Genomic DNA, 21638 nt, shown 5'->3' on the forward strand with positions numbered 1-21638 from the left:
TGTGCTCTGGGGAAGAGGCTACTGTCAGGACAGAACATGGGAAACCAGAATGGCAAGGGTGTCAGACAAGGATGCATATTATGTCCCTTCCTGTTCAACCTCTATGCAGAGTATCTCATAAGGAAAGCTCGTTTAGATCTAGGAGGAGGAGTGGAAATTGGTGGAAGGAATATTAACAGTTTGAGATATGCAGATGACACCACGACTACTAATGAAGGTTAAAGGGAAAAGCGCCAAAGCAGGATTACAGCGGAACATCAAGAAGACATCAAGAACATCAATTGTTCAAGATTTTCTGCTCCTTGGCTCCATCATCAACCAAAAGGGAGACTGCAATGAAGAAATCAGAAGAAGATTGAGACTTGGAAGAGCAGCTGTGAGGGAGCGAGAGAAGATCCTTAAAGATAAAGACGTCTCTCTGGGAACCAAGATCAGGACAATCCAAACTAGGGTATTCCCCGTTACTATGTATGGATGTGAAAGCTGGACAGTGAAGAAAGCGGACAGGAAGAAAATTCATTCATTTGTAATGTGGTGCTGGAGGAGAGTTTTGCGGATAACAGGGACAGCCAAAAAGACAAATAAGCAGGTACTAGATCAAGTCAAGCCTGAATTCTCTCTAGAAGCTAAAATGACAAAACTGAGGCGATCATACTTTGGTCACATCATGAGAAGACAAGACTCTCTGGAAAAGACTCTCTGGAACATGCTGGGAAAAGTGGAAGGCAGCAGGAAAAGAGGAAGACCCAAAACGAGATGGCTGGACGCAGTGAAAGAATCCACGCCCTCCAGTTTGCAGGATCTGAGCGAGTCGGTTAACCGCAGGGCGTTTGGGAGGCCTTTCATTCGTAGGGTCTGCGTCAAGCAAACCCTTATCCGGCCCTTTCAAGCTGCTCAGTCCCTCTACATACTGGCACCTTCTGCTAGCGCATGGGGACCGGGGCACCCGCGCGGCCCGGGCAAACCCTCGGTGCGCCTCGCTTAAGCTCTGCCGCGGTGGGCTTCGGCCATCGAAAGGCAGGCAACCATAAGCGGGCTGGAGCCGGGGCAGCCCCGGAAGGCCCCTCGGCCCTCCAGCCAAGCGGTCGTCGGGGGGGGGGGACCATCCCGGGCTGGGGCCCGAGCAGAGGCCTCTGTGCCCGCGGCCTTTGTCTTCCGGCCGCCCCTTTGGGCCGGGCCGGGCCGGCCGCGTGCCCAGCAGCGCGCGGGGCTGCGTCTCCCCTCCGGCCCGCGCCCGCCTCCTTCCCTTCCCTTCCCTTCCCCGGGGGGCGTGCGAGGAGCTCGGGGCCAGCGGAAGGGGCGCCTCCGAGCCCCCCTCGCCGCGCCGACGCCACCTCGCCGGCCAGTCCCGGGGCATCGCGGCCGCGGGGCCAAGCGCGCGCGCGTCCCGACGGGCGCCTGGCGGAGCGCGGCCGCGCGTTACATAAAAGGGGCCGGTCCGCCCGGCCGCGCTCTGGAGCGCGCCGGCCGCTGCCGCTCGGGGCTGCGCCGGAGGGGGGCGAGAGGGAGGGCCGGCGGGGCAGCTTGCCGCTGGCTGCCTGCCTGCTTGCCTCGCTCGGCGGCGCTGCGGCGCTTCCCTTCCCCGCTTCCTGCCTTCCCGGCCGCTTTCCTTCCTCTCCGGGGGCGGCTCCAGACCAGCGCTGACGCGGGAGGAGGAGCGGGGGCGGCTCGTGACGCGGGTCTCGGCGCTGCGGCTGCGGCTGCGGCTGGGACCGCCGGCCGGGCAGGGGCGGCGAGCAGAGCGCGGGCGAGCGGGCGAGAGAGCGAGCGCAGCTGCCGCCGGCCATGCAGCGGCGAGAGTCGGCCGCCCAGGCAGCCGCCCCGCCGCGCCGCTGAGCCCGCCGCGCCCCGCCCAGCCTCTCGCCCCTCCGCCGCCGCCGCGCAGCCGCCCCCGCCGCCGGCCATGAACTTCCAGGCCGGGCCGGGCCAGAGCCCCGGGCAGCAGCAGCAGAGTCTGGCGGCGCCGGGGCCGTCGGGGCCGCAGGCGGGCGGCGCGCCGCAGCCGCAGTTCGGCCTCTCCAACTCGGCGGCCATCCGCGCCGAGATCGGGCGCTTCGAGTCGGTGCACCCCAACATCTACGCCATCTACGACCTCATCGAGCGCGTCGAGGACTTGGCGCTGCAGAGCCAGATCCGCGAGCACGTCATCTCCATCGAGGGTGAGGGGCGCGGGCAGGCGGGCGGGCGAGGGCCTGGCGGGCGGGCCGCGGCGGCGGGTCCGGCCGGCCGAGCGCGCTGCGGGAGACCCCCTCCTCTTCCCTCCCCTCGGGTCGGGGGCGCGGGCGCCTTTGCAGCGCGGCCCCCGCGGGGGCTGTGGCGCCGTGCTGGGCAGCCCCCCTCTGCGGCCCGCTGCGGCGTTCAGCCCGGGCACAGGCTGCGCGGCTCGGGGGCCGCGGCGGAGCAGGGCTGCGAGGGGCGGCCGTTCCTTCCGCCGCGTCCTCCTCTGCCTCTTCCCTTCCCTTCCTGTGCCAGAGCCTCCCGCCGCGGCAGAAAATGGAGCCCCGGGGCCGGGCCGGCGCTCGCTGGCCTTCCCGGCTCCGCAGTCCCGGCGCTCGACCCCTGGCCCGGCGCGCCCGCCCCCGCCCCCGCCGGGGCTTTGGCACGTGGGGCCGCCTCGGAAGAAGGCCTGCTGGGGAGGGCGTCGGGCCCGCAGCCGAGGATGCGCCTGCCGGATGGGGGCTGCCGGGGCCAGGCCGGCTCTGCTGCGCCCTGGATGCCCAGAGGCCTCCCGCCGCCGCCGCCTCCGTTCGCCAGGCCAGGCCAGGCCAGGCCTGACGGGAGGCGCCGGCTGGGGAGGGCGGCCAACCTCTGGCCTGTCTTCTCTTCCCAGCCGAAGGGGGCTGAGGCAGAGATTGCTTGGGACCAGCGCGGCTGGCCCTCCAGCGGTGGGGCTGGCTCTGCTTGGGGAAATGCCCTCTGCACCGGTCCAGAGGCTGGCACCGCCTCGGGCCCTGTGAGGCCCTGGTGCGTGTCCTGCAGGAGCAGGCATGAGTGCGGAGCCTGGGGGAGCAGGTGGGGGGCTCAGGGCCCTGGACACCCCGGCCAGCTCAGCAGGGACACAGGGCTGTGCTAGTGCGTGGGGGCGTTGGGGGGACACCCTCCTGGGGCAGGGGAGCGGAGTCTGCCCCTCCAGCCCTGGGAGCACGTGGCTCTTGTTGGCTAATAACACATTGCCAGGCAGTGCGGGTGGGGGCCAGAGCCGCAAGCTGGGGTGGGGGCTGCCGGGGAAGAGGCGTCGTCTCCTGTCCTCTCCTTCCTTCAATCAGCCTGGGTGTGGTGGTGCCCAGAAAGTGTGCCCCAAGGCCCGCGGGCGCTCGCGCTCCGGTGGCAGGTTGTAGAGCCAGAGGCGCCGTCTTGCCATCCTGCGAACCTCCTTTGTTGGCCAAGCCTTGAGAAACAGTCCCCGCAAGAAGGGTGCCACGAAGGGGCCGATGTTCGGGGAGGCCAGTTGCTGCTGGCTGGCCTGGCACTGGTCGCCTGCGGTGTCCCAGCCACCCAAACCTGTTTTTGGCCGGCCACCACAGTGACTGCAATGGGAGGAAAGGCAGCAGGGGCGGGGTGGGGTGGGGAACTGGATGGGTGGGGTCTTTCGATCCGAGCAAGAAGTCAGAGAGGAGGTACCCTGAGGATTTGGTATCCGGGAGGTGGACTAGAACAGCTGGCTGGGGCAAAGCCCAGGTGCCTGGAAGACAGGCAGAGTCGGGGGCAGCCGGTGGGGTGCCCTGGGAGGCCTGCTCGGTGGCTTCGGGCAAGAGGAAGAGGCTTGGCCCTTGCAGCTGGCAAGGAGATGGCAGCGTCAGTAGAGGGGCTGCTTTGCCTGGGGGCTTGCCCTGTAAGGCTGCCTGCTGCTGGCTGCGCTCTCTGGTGTCCGGTGGCCCAGAGTCCTTGGCTCTGTGCCTGCAAGCAAGCAAGCAGGCCGCCATTTTGTGAGAGGGGCTGTTGGAAATTCAGCAGTACCCCCCAGCTCCCACAGGCGGGGTCCCCTGCCCTACCACCTTCACTGAGAAAAGAGAGTGGCGCTGTGGGTGTAGGAGGAGGACGACCCCGGCCTTCCTTTTCTCTTAAAGGGGGTTGTGCATCTGGTGAAGCGGGGAAATGTTTGCCTTTTGCCAAACTAAGAATGAAGAAATCCTTTAAAAATAGTTCCAGAACGGCACAGGGAAAGAATTTCCTCCCTGTCAGTCTTGTCTTGGGGGCAGTCCAGCCGTCACAGGTTAGTCCGTGGGGTGGTATTCAGCGTTGTTTGGAATTCAGTGGGTCCTGTGGATGCTGGGGGGGGGGCACGTGGCCATGCCAGAAATGAGTTGCGTGGATCGTGACCTCTGAGGGCTGATGGTTTGGTACAGGCCTTGCTTGGCCAGCTGTGAGGAAGAGGAGCCAGAGCCCGACTGTTGAAGCGGTGCAGAACAGAACTGGCTTCTGAGGACCGTTTCCCCAGATCGCTCTGGCTTGGTGCCACGAGTGGGTGTTTCGGTGGCCTGGTGGAGAGCGGAAGGGGGAGGTTGTGGTTCTGGCGTGGCAGCGTGGTGTTCCGGAGGTCTCCGGTGGTGAGGGGTTTCCCCAGCCCTGGCTGCCTGGGAGCTGGTGGTTGTAGAGTCTGTGGTGCTGCAGCCTCTGGCGCGGACGCTTTTTCTCCCGTGTTCAGCACGGGCATCAGGTGCTGCGCAGTAGACTTTCTCAGGACTGCCCCATGAACTTGCTGCGCCAGGCCAAGGGTGTGGGCGAGTGTCTAGCGGACAGCTCCTGGGGTGCTTGGAGGGCACGCGGTTGGCTGTCCATGGCATCAAGTGACCCGTTTGCCTCGGCAACGTGGGTCACTTGCTGGGAGCCCCCCTGCTGAAGCAGGTGCTGTGCTAGACCTGCTGATCGGGGTGGGGGACTCCAGCTCTCCCTCCAGTTGTTGTTTTGGCCAGCCCTGCCCCCCACATGCTCCAGACCCAGCAAAGCTGTGTGGTGGTGGTGGGGGGGGCAAGGGGACTCTGTAGTTGGAGTCTGTTCTCCACCCTGCTTAGACTTCAGCTGCTCGGGGAGGGGGTCGTACCTGATGGAAACTGTGAGCAAAAGTCACAGCTCATGTACTTCTTTGCCAACAAGGTCGGCTCCACAGTGGCTTGTCTATTTTCTCCGTGGCCGGGGACAGAGGGTGGGGCCTGGGGAGAAGTTGTCATCCCTTTATCCACTAGTGTGTGGTGTGCCACAGGGGGCAATACTCTCCCCACTGCTGTTTAACATCTGTATGCGCCCCCTTGCCCAGCTGGTGTGGAGTTTCGGGCTTGGGTACGCTGATGGACGGCCGGCCTGGATGTTGATGGACAGTCGGCCTGGATCGGCCCCAGTTGCCCTGGAGCATGCTTTTGGAGCCATGGCTGGATGGTTGAGGCAGAGCCGGCTGAAGTTGAACCCCTTGAAGACGGAGATCCTGTACGTGGGTCACGGGTGCGTGGATTTGGGACCCCGGCTCCCTACTCTCGATGGGGCGGTGCTTACACCGGCGCTGAGGGTTAGGAGCCTGGGGGTGATCCTGGAGGCCTCCTTGAAAATGGAGGCCCGGGTTGCAGCGGTTGCCGGGTCTTCTTTCTTTCATTTTCGGCAGACCAGACAGCTTGTTTCCTGTCTTTCAACCAGGCAATGGTCACCTCTAGGCTGGACTACTGTAACGCGCTCTACGCAGGGCTTCCCTTGAACCTGATCGGGCGAGTGCAACTAGTCCAAAATGCAGCACCGCGTGTCATTGCCGGAGTGCCTTCTTATGCACATATAACACTAGTATTGCACCAGCTGCACTGGTTACCAGTGGAGTACCAAATCAGATTCAAGGTTTTGGCACTGACCTATAAAGCCCAGACTGGGACCAATGTATCTGTGGGACCGCCTCTCCCTATATGAGCCCCAGAGGACACTTCGATCCAGCGACAAATAGTGCTAATGGTCCCTGGCCCCAGGGAGGCCTGCCTAGTGTCAACCAGAGCCAGGGCCTTTTTGGTCCTGGCTCCAGCCTGGTGGAACGCTCTGTCTCAGGAGACTAGAGCCTGGCTGGATCTGCCATCTTTCCAACCGGGCCTGTAAGACGGAGCTGTTCCACCAGGCATACGGTTGATGCTAGCTAAGGCCTCCCCACCAGCCGAATAGAGGCAAAGGTGCCCGCCCTGCCAGATGCATCTTCCGCCCAGCCTTCTGTTAAACATCTGTGGAGAGGTCTGGGTGGTGGACCTTCTTGAGAAGTGCGGCTACATTGTTTTAAATATTTATGTGATTTTATCTGATTTTAAAGTATATATTTATATTTTAATGTAGTATATTGTATGTAATCCACCCTGAGCCTGAGGCGGAATATAAATCGAATAAAATAAAAATAGTAAATAAAACTCGGAGCTTAGAGAGATCAAGACATGAGTCAGTCCAGATCGGACTGAAAGCCCCTCTTCTGCCTACCTCGCGCAGTGAGCAAGTACGCATGCAGGCCATAAATGCAGTAGCTCCCCCCCCTGTTTGTCTCCCCCCCCGCCCCCGAGAACCGACGTGGAGGGATAGACTTCCCCTGAGCACAGAGGCTCTGTATGGCTCTCCTTCTTAATACTTCCTAGGCTTCCTTTATGAGTTTGCCAGGCGCCTTTTAAAGAGTGGCGTGCAGCAGTCCCTCACTGCATCCAGTAGCCACAACCGGCACCAGTGATGCAGAGGAGCCACCCGTGGCTCTTCGTCAGGCTCCCTGTGGCTCTTCCCCAATGGGCAACCCTTTCCATGTTCTAGGAAAGTGAGCAAGGTCACGGGCGGATGGGTCTGCCCTGCTGTTCCTCGTGCTGACGGTAGGGAACACGCCAGAAGGCACCCCTTCCCCTCTCAGCACACGAGGGCTGCCTAAAGTTGAACTGGAGGGGCCGAAGTACTCTGGTAACTTAAAAAGCAAACATTATAGTTACATAGAGCATTCATGGTCATGTTATTGGCCGTCTCCACACGGCTTACCTGTGCCCGTAACGGCCCAGTAGATTGCGCAAAAAAGCGGAAGATCGCGTTTCCTTGTGGGAGATTTGTGCGACGTTGCGTGACCTCGCGCAAATCTCGTGCGAGAAAACACGATCTTCTGCGGTTTTTGCACGATCTACCAGGACATTACGGGCACAGGTAAGCCGTGTGGAAACGGCCATTGTATGGGGTGTGTTTGGTGGGATGGTACACAGGGCATCCCGTGATCACATGGCTTCTCTGGTTGCTGGTGAGTGCAGATGTGGCTCTCTGTGAGCCGTGGCATGCGGACCACAGGCACAAGTCATGAATCCTGCGCAAAAGCCCTTTGTTTTCTTGTCCTGTCTTTACTGCCCATCAATTTTATTAAGTGACTCTGATTTCTAGGGCTACATATGAGTGAGTGAAAATCCTGCTCTCCATTGAAGGGCCTCAGGATGGGGTATATGGTTTTCCTTTCCTAAATTGTATCCTCCCATCAGCCCTGCAAGGTAGGCTAAGGTGAGCAAGAGTGACTGGCCCAAGGCCACCCCTTGTTCTGTGGTTGAGGGGGGCATGTGTGCGCGGCCTCTTGGTTCCTAACCCAGGTCCCTAAACTCTGCATCGCACTTTCTGTTTGGGCTCTGTGTTCTTAACACCGTCAGCCTCTGAGATAACCCTCCTCCCCGCCCCCTACTCTAAAGCCCTGACTCCTTTGACTTTCCTCAGAGTGAAGGAGGCCCGGCCCTTCCATTACCTGGGTTGACTTTTTCCAGCTTGATGTTCGCTTCTTGTGGTGCACCTGCCAGAAATGAGCTCCCCATTTCAAATGCAGTGGCACCATAATAAAAGCCCGAACATCTTCAGCGTTCAGCCCTTTTCCTAACAACACTGAACACGGACTTTGCTCTTTCACTGCTGCCGAGCGCTGCACTGGAGCTGCCCATTGAGCTGCTCTGCCATGCCTCCAAGATCCCTTTTTAGCTGCTGTTTTTCAAACTTCAGATTATAGTTGTGTGGGGAGGGGGGAAGCATTACCCCTTCTTTTTGTGATTGGAATTGCTCTCTCATATGCTGGAGAGGAGAATTCCAGGTTCCCCCCCCCAAATCTAAGAGCAGCTCCAGGGTAGAGGTGTTAATTATAAAAGCCCCACCCCACCCCATCTAGGAGGGCTCTTGACAGTCCAGACCTCAGCAGGTGGGCGTGGAGTTTGGCATTTTTGTCCGAATGGCTTCCTTTGCCGTGTGGGTGCTCACCTGCCCGCTTTGGGAGATCCTCTTGGGGCTCTTCGGAGTCTGTTTCGATGTTCACAATCCTGAAGAACTGGCTGCCCTCTGCAGAATGAGGGCCTGAATGCTCACGGGTCGTTTGTGAGCCAGTGGTCCAGATCCCAGTTCACAGGTACATCTAACAAACCTGGAACAGCAACTTAAGTCCGCGATCCTGGAAGTGTGCAGTTCAGCCGGGGAAAGATGGCTGCAGATCCTTTTGTAGGAAGTGGCACACCCAGGATCTCACAATGAGTAATAAATACACAGAGGAGCACCTCGCAGGGTGGTTTGAGTGCAGTGGCATAAATCCGTGCATAGTTTGCCCTTGGATTACGGGCAGCTGTTCACCTTTCACCTTTTGTAAAGCATCCCATAAAAACCATCGCCTCCTGTTCCCTTCACAGACTGGCAATTCTAGCATCCCAAGGCAAAGGCACACTAAGGACGCGCCAAAAGACCGCTGCTGCAATCCAAAGCTTTATTTACAAGTGCCGAGGGTCAAATCAAGAAAACGGGGGCGCCCACACTCTCCGGCTGCTCCCGGCGGGAGATTGGCAATGGGTTTGCCTGGCTAAATTGTCCCGTTTCACAAGGCTCACAGCTTCATCAAAAGCCACATGGTATGAAACGTGTTTCTTTTACTGAAAAATAACCTGCTGGACAAGAATCAAGTTTCTTCTTAGTTTTAGTCTAAAACAAACCCGTTGCCAATCTCCCGCCGGGAGCAGCCGGGTCACTGTAGCCAGGTCCTGGGGCGTCAGGTAAGGGCCAAGCTGCCTGATCTGATGGAGATGGAAAAATGCAGACTTGGCAGCTGCCGTGACCGGGGCCTCCCATCAACAGGGAGGAGCACGCCCAGACTCTTCAGCACTGGCAAGGTTGCCAGTGGTGTCCCATCCAGGGCAGGGAGCTGGGTCCCACCGTCTGGCAGCCCCCCGTCCCAGCTGCAGGACCTCTGTCTTCACCGGATTCAGTTTCAGCCATGGCGTCAGCCTCCAGAGCTCTGGCCAGATTGTCCGGGGCCATGTCTGGCCGGCCGGGCATCAACAGAAAAAGCTGGGCGTCATCCGTGTATTGATGACAACTCAGCCCAAACCTCTGCACCAACTGGGCGAGGGGGCGCATGTAGATGTTAAATAACATTGGGGAGAGTATCGCCCCTTGGGGAACCCCGCACACCAAAGGGTGACGGGGCGATAGATCTCCCCCGAGCGCCACCCTCTGTCCCCGACCCTGGAGAAAGGAGACCAGCCACTGTAAGGCTGTTCCTCTAATTCCCATGTCAGCCGACAAGTCAGTCGACCATGTCAAATGCTGCTGTGAGATCGAATAACACAAGCAGCCTCGACCCGCCTCGATCCAGATGCCTGCGAAGGTCATCTGTGAGGGCAACCAAGGCCGTCTCCGTCCCATGGCCAGGACAGAAGCCAGACTGGAATGGGTCCAGGACTTCAGAATCATTCAGGAATTCCTGCAGTTGTACTGCCACCGCCCACTCAATCACCTTGCCCAGGAACGGGAGCTTTGACACTGGACGGTAACTAGATGGGTCGGTGGGGTCCAAAGATGGTTTTTTCAGGAGGGGCCACACCACCACCTCCTTTAACACTCCTGGAAAAAAACTAGAGCTCAGGGAGATGTTAACAATGGCCTCCAAATGGTCCCGTAGCCCCTCCGAGCTGGCCTTCATGAGCCAGGATGGGCAGGGGTCCAGAGGACAGGTAGTTGGCCTCATCCCCTGCAGGATCCTGTCAACATCGTCCCGGGAGAGCAGCCTGAAATGATCTAATACGGATCCAGAAGACGGCCAATGGGTCTCCAGTTCCCTTACTGTATCAACAGTGGGTGGCAGGCCACGGCGAAGGGACAAGATTTTGCCCGCAAAATAGCTCGCAAAAGCCTCGCAGCCGATAGTCAAATTAAGAATTTGGTGGTCTCCCTGAGAGAGGGAGACCAAGGACCGAACTGTTCGAAATAATTGAGCCGGGCATGAGCTAGCGGACGCAATGGAAGCAGCAAAGAAATCCCTCTTTGCTGCTTTCACTGCCACCTCATAGGCTTTCATAAACGTCCTATAAGATGTTCTTGCCTCTTCGTCGCGCCCCCGCCTCCACACTCGCTCTAGTCGTCTCAGAGACCGCTTCATCTGGCCAAGGAGCTACCCGTTTGCGGGCTCGGAGAGGGCGGCAGGGGGCAATAGCGTCGATGGCTTCGGAAAGACGGCCATGCCGATCATCCACCAGCTCATCTAATGTATTGCCAGGGGGCATCGGATCCCGCAGAGCCGCCTGGAAACCAATTGGATCCATAAGCCTCCGCGGGCGAGCGTAAATCCGCTCACCGCCCGCCCGGGAAAGGAGCGGCATGCTCAGACAAGCCCTCAGAACAAAGTGATCCGACCATGGCACTGCATCATAGGCATCCAGGACCACCATCATCCCCGCTCCCAAAATCAAATCCAGCGTGTGACCTGCTTCATGCGTGGGAGCCGAAACAAACTGGGAGAGTCCTAGGGCCGCCATGGAGGACACCAGGTCAATGGCCTGCGTGGAGGCATCGTCGTCAGCATGGACGTTGAAATCCCCGAGAACCAAAAGTCTTGGGAATTCCAAGGCCCAGCCGGCCACCACCTCCAACAGACCAGACAGGGAAGATGCAGGTGCAGTAGGCGGTCGGTACACCACGCATATTTTACATATTTATCATTTTTAAAACACTGTTTTTAAATCCTTTGAAAACAGTCTGGTGAGGGGATGAAGTTTGCTTTGTGACTAGCAAAGTATGGGCTCCTCGTCTGAGATGAGAATCCAATAAACTTTGCCACAGAATACATTCTTGTTCCCTTAAAACTGTTCTCCTGGACTGTTCCATTATATTAGTATTCTGGTGATGGAGAGTGCCCTCAAGTCATAGCTGACTGATGACGACCACTGGTGGGATTTTCATGGCAAGAGACTAACAGAGGTGGTTTGCCATTGCCTGCCTCTGCAGCTCTGGCCTTCAGTGGAGGTCTCCCAGTCCATTTCTAACCAGGGCTGACCCTGCTTAGCTTCTGAGATCTGGGCTATCCAGGTCAGGGTATGCTGGTATTCTGATCTCTGTATAACGATGCCTTCTTGAACATTTTTGTTTCGCACGTTCTGTGAAATGATAGGACTGTGGGAGCCCTCTTGACCTCATCAGGTAGGCCATTCCACAGGGCGGTGTCCAGAAGAGAGAATGCCACAGCTTTAGGCGATTGCCAGTCTTACCCCGTTGCAGGGTGGCACCTGAGAAGGTTTTGCTCGGCTGGGTGAAGCTGTCAGAGCAAAGTATAGAGGGAGAGGTGGCACCTGCAGGGACATGGGTCAAAGGGCACTGAGGGCTTTGTAAGGGATAATAGTACCTTGAATTGGACCCAATAACTAATTGTTAACCAGCGCTCTGACCTGGGTGGTCCAGGCAAGCCCAATCTTGTCAGATTTCGGAAGCTCAGCAGAGCTGGCCTTGGATGGGAGGCGTCCAAGAACGACCAGGGTCGCTGTGCAGAGGCAGGCGATAGCAAACCACCTCTGAACTTCTCTTGCCTTGAAAACTCGGGGGGGGGGGTGGCCATAAGTCGGTCACCGCTTGAGGGCGCTTCCACCCCCCCCCATGAACACACAGGAAGCTGCCTCCTGCTGAGTCAAGTGATTGGTCCCGCAAGGTCAGTATTGCCTGCTCAGACTGGCAGCGGCTCTTCAGGGTCTCAGGCGGAGGTCTTTCACATCACCTGCTGGCTGGTCCCTTTGACTGGCAAAGTCAGGGATTGAACCTGCGTCTTCCTGCTTTCATAGCCGATGCCTCCTGCCACTGAGCCGATGGCTCCTGCCCATTCTGGAGTGGCCACAGAAGGGATGCGACATGCAGTTCTGTCCAGTGCCTGATACACTGGCTGGGCTGTGGTGTCCTGTACCATCTGCAGTTTCGGAGGTGACTTTGAGGGCAGAACCATGTAGAGGGCAGATTGCAGTAGTCTAGCCTTGAGTAACCTTAGCATGGATCCACGTGTCCAGAGATGCCAAGTCAAGCTAGGGGGGCATCTTCTGGGCTGAACGAAGATGCATTTTTTTTACAGCTGCAGAAAACATGGTGGGGGAGCCAGCAAGCTTCAAGCAGGTTACTTGCGTGCTTGCGGAGGCCGATGGCTTCGGACGAAGCAAGACCATCATGCACTGTCTCACACCCTGCTAGAAGGTCACACCCCAAAGGGACGGAGACTGCTAGGAGCCAAACAGCTGGAAAGTACGGCCTTCCTCTGGAAGCAGAAAGGGCTGAATGACCCGGAGTTGGGTGGGGGGGAGGGGGGACTCTTCCCAAGGGGAGACTCGACGTTCTCTGGCACAGAGAAGCAGCTCTCTTGGGTCTTGCTCTTGACTTGGGGGCACGAGCCATGATGGACTCAGCCTTTTCCGAGGGGTCCCATCCTGCCCATACGGCTCGGCACAGGGGGGGAAAGTCCCAACCCAGACAACTAAGGCAGTGGTGAACTTTAAACCGTTGCATCTTCAAGAAGTGCCAGGCTGGACTATTTAAACGTTATTTGGGATAAGTTCTGAGTGCAGGGAAATGGGGCCACATGCTTCCCTCTCTGTTAGGCACCCTTGCTCAGCCTGAGTGCTTGAGCAAGCTACAGGTGCATTCTTTTCCTTCAGTCATTAAACTTGCTGATGTTTTGAATGCTCTGAGCCTGGCCTCTGGAGACACACCTTGCCTAGTCTGTCTCGCGGTCTGAAGTGCAGTAGCAGGGAGGGGCAGTGGGTAAGTTTGCCATCCTTGGAGCGTGATTGTGTGAAGTTGCAAAGTTTACCCCTAGGGCCTGCTTGTGGGAGCAAAGTGAGAGGCGTGGCAGCTAGGCGGAGCTGCCAAATGGCGATGCAGGCGCAGTGTGCTGGATGTGTGGCTCTGTTTAGCAGGAGATATTCCCAGCTGCTGGTGGTAGCAGTTGGCACCCAGTTTGTTTTTGGCACCTCTGCAGAGTGAAGGAAAGGAGCGTGAGGCCATCGTGCAGTTTTCTAAGCTGGGGACCAAGGAATGGGGACGTCTTGCAGTCCGTTCCCTTACAGCTTTTAGGACCCCAGCCTTCCCAACCCACAGTCTCTCCGTCTTGTCAAGATTCAGTTTTGACTCGTTCACCTGTGGGCATTTTGCCGTAGCTGTAAGGCGCCGGTTCAGAACTTTTACAGTGTTAATCAGCATATTCGTAGCAGCCTGTTATAAAGCCACAGTTTCCTCGAATGTTTTAATATAAAGATTGGAACAGCATAGGGCGTAAAGCTGAGCCTTGTGGAACCCCAAAGTCAACTGGTCTCCCTCAACAAACCTCTGAATCATACCCCAAAGTAATAATTTAAACAAATCTAAAGCTCACCTGCCAGTCCTGGCTTCTAAACACCTCCGTAATATGTTGCATGCCACATTATCCAAGGCTGCTGACCAACCCAGTAAGAGCAGCAAAGAGTCGTGGCCCTTGTCAAACAGAGGTCACTGGCTCAACCTGCCAGCGCAGTGCCTGCCTGATAGCCTGCTCTGAAACCAGAAGGAAAGGGGCCGAGGGCAGAGGAGTCGTCCGGAAGCCCTGGAGTTGTTCCACTACTGCCTTATCATCTTGCCCAAGAAGGGCACATTAGAGGTTGTGTGATAACTGGCCACGTCATTCTTCCGTGGTGATGTTTTTCAAAGTAATGGATGGATAGCTGCCTCTTTGAGCGTCCAAGGAAACGTGCCCCGAGGCAGTGATTGGTTTATAATGGCCCTCAAGGACTCATTAATGTGACCCTTATGTGAGGTTGGCAGCAGGAGGGACAAGGATCTAAAATACAAGGGGCGGCCTTCACAGGCTCCAGGATCCTGTTGATACCCAGAACAGATCAGGTGGTATACTGGACGTTTCTAGCATCTCAGCTACATTGCAACCAGCATCCAAATCGGAATGTATTTGAGAGATTTTCTGCACAAAAGCATCACAACGAATCCTCAGTTCCTGAGAATTTAAGGACTTGGACTTTGGAGTCAGCAGGTGCCCATAAGCCTCAGGCCACAGATCTGGGCAGGAACTGGCTGGTCCCACGGGAGCAGTGGAGCAGGATTTCTGTCCTGCTGGACATTCAGGGAGCTCCTCCACAGACTCTCGCCGCCGATGTGCTTTGGGTTTTCCACTGACGTTCTAGATGTCAAGTCACACAGCACCAGGCCCCTGGATTCCTCCACCAGGGAGGGAGAGGTCAGCTGGTGGCGGCGGGGTGGGGGTGGGGTGGGGAGGCATGTTGACAGCTTCTCCTTTTGAGTCCCCACTTCGGGCTGGCTCAGCAGAGCTGTCGGCTGGGATCGTGCAGCCCCCCCAGGGCGCTCTGGGAACCGTTTGGATCCATACGCCGCCACAGGCGGACCACTTTTACCCCAGCCCGTGCAGTGCGGAGTGTCAGTGGCTCAATCACCTGTGCCTCAAGGCAGTAGTGGTATAAAATGTGAAAGTTTCAGACGCCATACTTCCCTCCAGGAGCAGTTAATTGCTCAGACGGTTTTGATTCAGGCAATCTGTAATTGTTGTCTAGGCATCAGCTCAGTTGTACTCATTCAGTTCACAGTTGGTTTTGTTCCAACATTTAACCCGTCCTAAATCTTGCTGAGAAGATTTGGACCCTGTTCTCCATGGGCTGCCATCTACCTGGAGTAGGGTGTCACACCATCCTTTGCAGCTGGACAGGCTGAGCCATGCAGGAAGACGCCGTTGTGGATGGTGGGTGTAGCGCCTCAACCCGGTGTATCCAGCCCTCTGGGGGTGCAGCCCCTGTCTCTGGTGTGGGTTGAAATCTGGTCTTGCCCAGTTGAAATGTAGAGATAACTTCAGGTGACTGTGTTTTGTCTTTACACTAATTCCGTATCTTCTGCGGACTGCCTATCAGTTGTTGTCAAAGTATTTTTCATTTTTCAAAGTACATTTCATCTTCCTTATCCTTTTAACCAAACTGGGGCCCTTCAGGTCCCATTCAGTGTTTTTGCGGCAGCTTTCCTTCGGGAAAGGTCATTCCCGGTTGAGTCCTTCCAAGGATGTCTCTCCCCCTCCTTTCCCCTTGGCAAACGAGGTGGTCTCATCCCTGCCTGCTAGAAGCATGGCTGGGTCGAGGCGGCTCTGCAAGGGCAGCAGCCAGGCTAGAGCAGTTCACCCTGGGAGAGTGGTGGATTAGATGGGTCTCCGAAGTGATGATGCGTGGCAGCCTGAGGCCAGCAAGATTTTCAGGGTGTCTGAAGAAGAGAGCTGTGACTCTCGCAAGCTTGCGCTCTGAAAATCTTGTTGGTCTCTGAGGAGCCCCTGGAGACACATCCTGCTGTCCTCAGATGGAGTCCATGGAAGGTAGGGATTTGGTCCCTAGTTGTGATATTTTCACAAGATTCTTTGTAGCTGAAAACTCCGATTTGATCAGACGTGGCACTTCCTTTTGAATGCTGACCCGGCAGTACCCATTCCTAGCTCTGTCTGGTCAGATTGCTGCGGACAGGCCCAGTCGACGCCCTCTGATGGATGCTGGCTGGACCATGGAGTTGGGCAGGCCGCCCCCCAGACAGGCCCCTCGCCCCTCTTGGCCTGTACAGTCTTGCTGTGAGGCTCCCTTGCCCAGATTATCAGCTGGACTTTGAAAGATGGCAGTTTTTCTGGCCTTTTAAAAAAATTATTATTATTTTATTGATCCCAAAAAGAATACATACGTATACACATAGACATCACATCAGGGGATATCGTACAGCTTCGTAAGAAATCAACAGCGACGCTAACAACAAACTATGTATTATACTCATTTTCCATCTCTACAGTTCCTTCTTCTTTATATCTTGTTTTCCTTATCCAAAACCTAATTTCCCTGTAAGTCTACCCTGCTTATTTCCTGTAAGTATTCTCTCCTATCTTCATATCCTGTACTTAATTTCTTGTTCCATAATTGGATTTAACCCATCTATGAAAGGGTGACCATCTTTTCTGCTGATCGCCCCTACTTTGTTCTTTTATCAAGTCTGTTAAGACATCCATTTCCGCTGTTTCTAAGATTTTTCCTATCACTTCTCCTTTCAATGGTATCTCTAGCTTCTTCCAATACCTCGCGTATATTATTCTTGCCGCGGTCTCTTTCTGAAGAAGACCCAGGACGTTTGCGGCTGGTTCCACGTGTGCCATTTTGGGGAAAGAGAGTGACTGGATGGGGGCAGAACAACTTCAGGTTTTCTGGAGGTCCCCTTTGACCTTTCCCAGTCTGGCTCATGCTCGCCTTCAGGAAAGAGGCTGCCTTGGTGCGGCGTGCAGATGGTCTCAGCCGTGTCGATGGATGAGTCCGTGCCTCTGTAGATCCAGGGCTGGCCTGTCTGCTGGGTCCGCCTGTGCTTTTGCTTAGGGAACCAGAGGTGGGGGGACGGCAACCAAACCTATGCCCCCCCCCATTTGCCCCCCTGTGATATTGGGGTCTGCTGTGGCGAGCCGCAACCCCGGGAGGTGCCCAGCCCCATTGGGTGGTGGGCTGCTTTCGCCCCTCCCTCCCTCCCTCCCTCCCTCCGTTGCAGAGGCAGGCTTCCTGCTTCCCTTGCTGCCTCTGCGCCCCTGCTGCTCTGCCTCAGGGCAAGGAAGGCAATTGCCGCCATGGCACCTTCGCACCCTGCTGCGGTTTGGGAGGGGAGGTGCGCTCTGCCTGCCTCCTTGAGGTAGGGTGGGGGGAGACCTGAGAAACAGAGCTGGAATGGACCCCCTGCTCAGTGCTTGAAATTCACAGCTGTCTCCCCTTCCCACCTCTCCCGGTGACCTCTGCTCTATGCCCAGGGGAAGGCAAAAAAACTCTCCAGGATCCCTGGCCAGTCTGGCCTGGAGGAAAATTCCTTCCTGACCCCAAAGTGGTGATCGGCATTGTCCTGGGCATGTAAGAAAGGGCCAAGAGAGCCAAGCGCCGGCTCATCGCTTCCTGCACCCCCTCTCCTGATCCGTGTAAGTTCATATTAAGTCAGAATCATCGTAGCTGCCAGGTGGCCATCTAGCCTCTTCTTAAAGACCTCCAAGGAAGGAGCTCCCACCCCCTCCCGAGGAAGTCTGTTCCACTGAGGGACTGCTCTGATTGTCAGGAAGTTCTTCCTAATGTTTAGCCAAAAGCTCTTTCATTTTAACCCATTTTTTCTTTTTCAGCCTGCTGGGGCAACAGAAAACAACCCCATTCCATCCTCGATATGCCAGCCCTTCAAATGCTTGAAGGATGGCCGTCATGTCGCCTTGGGCTGACCCTGTGCAGCTCTTACTGGATCTGATGGTGGCCTCTGACACTGTGGACTGATCCATTTTGTTAAATTCTTCGGAGACTGCACCAGGCTTAAAGGCAACAGCTGTCCCACGGTTTCAGTCTGAATTGGACAGGGGCCAGGCCAGCTCTGGGCTGTGTCTCTCGAGCCGTCGGCTTCCATAATGGGATCAACTGCAGTGAGGGGCTTGGGGGTCAGCAGTGTGCTTTATTTTGTTAATAGGGTCAAGACCCCAGGAAGCCTCTGCCTGGCGCTGCCACCAGGTGACCAAGGCCGAAGCTGGAGTGGGATCCAGATGAGAGGGCAGCAGTGCTGGTTGGGAAGGCCAGTCATTTTCAGGGCGTTGTGCTGCCAACTTTGGGGGGAGTGTGGCATTGCCATTCACGGGTAGCGTGAAGGGCTGGCGGGGACTTGTGGCCCAGCTCTGCGAATGGCTAGGTGGGCCGGCCACTGTTGCTATACTTACCTTTCCTGGTTGCGTTTGACCTGGAGAGGAATTGCTCACCTTGGCTTGGCTGGTGGTTCTTCTGTAACTTGGAGGCTGGGCCCACGGCTTCCTCCCTGGATGTGCCCCCCCCATTCATCACACTGCCTGCCGCTGCTTCTTGCTGTTCCTCTCCCAGAGAGGCCTGGTCTGTGCTGGGGCATTTCTGGTACTCTGGAACTGCTGCAGATGGAAGACGGGACTGTTCCCATTTTTTACCCATATTTAGAAGAATGTGTGGACTGTGAATCTTTGAGACTCCGGGCGGACTACACAGTGTGGTGAATCAGTTCAGTCAGTTTCAAAGACCTTTCAGTACACGTGTCATATGTGCAAATTTGCAAAGATTTAAAACCAGCAGAAATCCAAAACAGAGCAGTTTCAGTTTCGTTTATTTACAGTCCACGGCCAGATTTAAACTTACAAAACAGAGTAGAAGATGTGCTAAAGAGAGCACAAGCCATTCCAGAAGTATCGTCATCCTCACAGCAACACACGGTACATAGAAGCAAAGCTTAGGGCTCCTCTCTCTCTGCTGCTGCGTCTCTTTGGGACGGCCGCCGTACAGTGCAGCCCTCCTATCTAGTACAAAGCCCTCTGGAATCCTTCGGTTTTGCATTCTGTGCAGAAAGCCAGGCGAGGGGGGGCTCTCCTGACCTCCTCAGGCAGGCCCTTACATAGGGTGGGGGCTGCCCCAGAGAAAGCCCGTGTGCGGGCAGCTGGTGATTATGCCCCTGTGCAGGGTGGCACCTGCAGAAGGCCTGGTTCAGGTGAGCAAAGCTGCTGTGGTGGCACGTTCTGCAGTCATGCCGGACCAAGGCCCTGAGGAGCTTAGCTGATGACAGCCGTCCCTTGAACTGAGCCTGGTGAGTGATAGGCAGCCAGAGGGGGAGTCATATTCATAGTTCTCCTAGCTCCCAATAATACACCAGCTACAGCATTCCGAGTTAACTTAGAGGGGAGACCTGTGCACAGTGCGTTACAGTAGTCAAGTCCTGATACCATGGCATGGATCCAGGTGGCCAGATTGGCTGTGTCGAGGCAGGGGGGCCATCTTCCAGGCTAGACTGAGGTTGTAGAGACCGATTTTTGCAGCTGCCTTAACTTGCTTTTCTAGTAGTAGCGCTGGATCCAGTTTAACCCTGTGGCTCTTAACTGTGTCTGCAAGGGTCAGATGAACACAGTTTGGGGCTGTTATTTGTTGCAATTGCTTTGTTCTGTTTTCTGGTGGTCGTCTGTATGTGTACCCTCATGCATAAGCCATCTTGGGCCTACTAGTCTATAAACTTGTTAAATAAACCAGCTTCCCCCTGAGTAACGCGTGCCATTTTTGACTAGGACACTCTTCCGTAGATCATTTCCATTTTCCACCTGGAGCAGCAGGATTTGAGTCCAGTGGCACCTTAGAGACAAACCTAGAGGTTTTCCGAGTGTGTTGGTCTCTGAGGTGCCACTGGACTCAAATCCTGCTCTTCTACTGCCGACCAACTCGGCTCCCCACCTTGCTCTCCGCTTGAAGCAGCTCTTGTGGCAGCAGGCCGGCCCGCAAGCCCACTAGCCACCTTAGATTGGTCCCAAGAAGCCTGTTTGGGGTCCTGCTCTTTGGGAGAGGTTGGCAAGGAGCAGGGCTTTGTTGGTGGCTGCCCCAGCCTGCGGGGCTTTCCCAGTCCTCCCGGTCTCTCGAAAGAGCTGTGGGGCCCTTTCTGCTGAGAAGGACTTGGGTTGGGCAGGGCGTGCTGTGGGGATGGTGTGATCTGGTTCAGTGCTCATGGTTGTATGAAAGAGTTTTAAATGGCCATCGTGAGCAGTCTTGAGTGATGGTGGGCAGGCAAGGTACAGATGTTTTAAATAAAAACGTCCCCTCTCTTCTGCCCCATAGTGTTTCTGGTGCAGTCCATTTGGACCATACAGGCAGGCTTGGCTGTAGCTCTCTTTCTTGCCGAGTGTGAGCCTGGCTTGCCTATGAAGGGCACAGTCTGTTTCCCGAGGGCCATCTGCCCTTTCTGGCCGGTCCAGTTGTTCCAGCCCCTGAGTCGGTCGCTTGGGTGGTGGCCCACTCTTCTGTTTGGCACTGCTCCGCCTCCCATTGGAATAGAAGGGTTCTGAAGCATGAATCTGCCAGCTGTGGGTTTCCTTGGCCCTTTGCAAGGACGTGAGTGAATATTCTGGGATGGAATCCACCCCTCCTGGGAAACGTGTCAAGTGTGGAGGGCTGCACATGTTTTGCAAGATGAAGACATGACTGGTCAGCAGTTGTGTGGGTTGCAGCGGTGGGATCCTCAAACACCAGCCGGGGAGTCCCATTCCACTGGGACCAGCCAACATATCTCAAGAGTACGTGCAAACTTTTGAGTTCTTTCTTCTTTTAGTTGGACTTTGAGTGGAAGAGAAAAGGACACTTCAGGGGCTGCTGGAAGAGACCAAAGACTGCCCTTTGTATGTTTGATTAAAGCAGGGAGACCAGCAGGCGCTGCAGCCCTCGTGCCCCGGCAGGGTGATCGCTGCAGACTTTGGGCTCTTTCAGCAGGTCCAGGAATATTCTTTTCTTTCTCTCCTGTCCCCCTTTTTGGGACTCAACGTGCGACCTGAAGAAGAATTCTGGGACACTCTAATGACACTTGGGCTGGTTTGAACAGAAAGGTATTAAGCGTGGGGGGTTCCTGTATGGCACAGTGCCTGCACAAACAGCCCCCCCTCATTTTGTGATGGGTTTTTAAAGGCGTGCGCATGTGAACACTGCATTTGTGTTGTATGACTTTTCTTGGCTCTCTGGCCATGTCTTAAGGGCTGGGGATGGGAAGAGACTGGGGTCATGCCAGGCAAAGCAGCCTTGCCCCCTCCTTTGGGTCTGAGGCGTCAGTGGCGCCCTGGGGCCAAGCGCATAACGCGCACCTTGGTTTTCTGGAGCAGCGGCAGAGTTCCCTCTTGTGCTTGAGGCCTGCTAGACTGCAGCAGCGGTGGGTCTGGATCTGGGCACTGACTGGGTGCGATTTCGAGTGAGCACCCTCTGAGTTTCGGGTCTAACAGGAGAAGCTGCACCAAGCAGAGCCCAGCCTGTTTCGGTGTGGTGCCCTCATATGGTGGGCTGTAGGCCTGGCGCTGCTCCCTTTCTGCTTCCGGGCCCAAGCCCCAACGTGCTGTGCAGCAGTGGCCCCCTTCTTGCTAATCCAGGCATCACTGTGATTTGGGAGATTACAAAACATAACCGGGGGTGGGGGTGGTTCCTCTTGATTTTTGCCATTTGGTTTCCAAGCAACGGAAGATAACTGCTGTCACGTTTTCCAGGATTTGTCTCTAAAACCAAGGTGGGGGTGGAGGAGAAAGCAACATGCTTGCTTTTGGGGCTGGAATGGGGTACTTGTGGCTGGTGCGTGCCAGGTGGTGGGTGGCCAGGAGCCCCTGCGGGTGGGAGCCCCTGTTGCTCCTAGAAGCAGCACCGGGCGGCTTTGTTGGAAGTGTCCTGGACTGGCAGGGAGCCCCGGAGAGGCCTTCTGGGGTGGGCCGCTTGCGCTGGCCCTGCCTGGCTGCCTGCTTTGTGCTTGCCCTTCAGGCACTGGCAGCCGCCTCACAGCTTTGGCATCTGGCAAGGAAGGGCCATGAATATTTCATTAATACATTTTATGGTAAACAAACTTCAAAAAGATATTCT

At 56.3% G+C, this 21638-nt stretch overlaps 1 protein-coding gene across 3 annotated transcripts in view; it reads left to right on the top strand.

Moving 5' to 3' along the window:
• Positions 1–1689: 1689 nt before the first annotated feature.
• Positions 1690–21638, top strand: part of AGAP3 (ArfGAP with GTPase domain, ankyrin repeat and PH domain 3) — a 143041-nt gene continuing 123092 nt past the window's right edge. For all 3 annotated transcript variants that reach the window (XM_054991640.1, XM_054991642.1, XM_054991643.1), the window contains exon 1: positions 1690–2159. In XM_054991640.1, the coding sequence (XP_054847615.1) occupies positions 1904–2159 (256 nt within the window). In that variant the 5' untranslated portion in view covers positions 1690–1903. The remainder of the gene's footprint in view (positions 2160–21638) is intronic.

The sequence above is a fragment of the Eublepharis macularius genome, chromosome 11 (genome assembly GCF_028583425.1).
Source record: "Eublepharis macularius isolate TG4126 chromosome 11, MPM_Emac_v1.0, whole genome shotgun sequence".
NCBI lineage: Eukaryota > Metazoa > Chordata > Lepidosauria > Squamata > Eublepharidae > Eublepharis > Eublepharis macularius.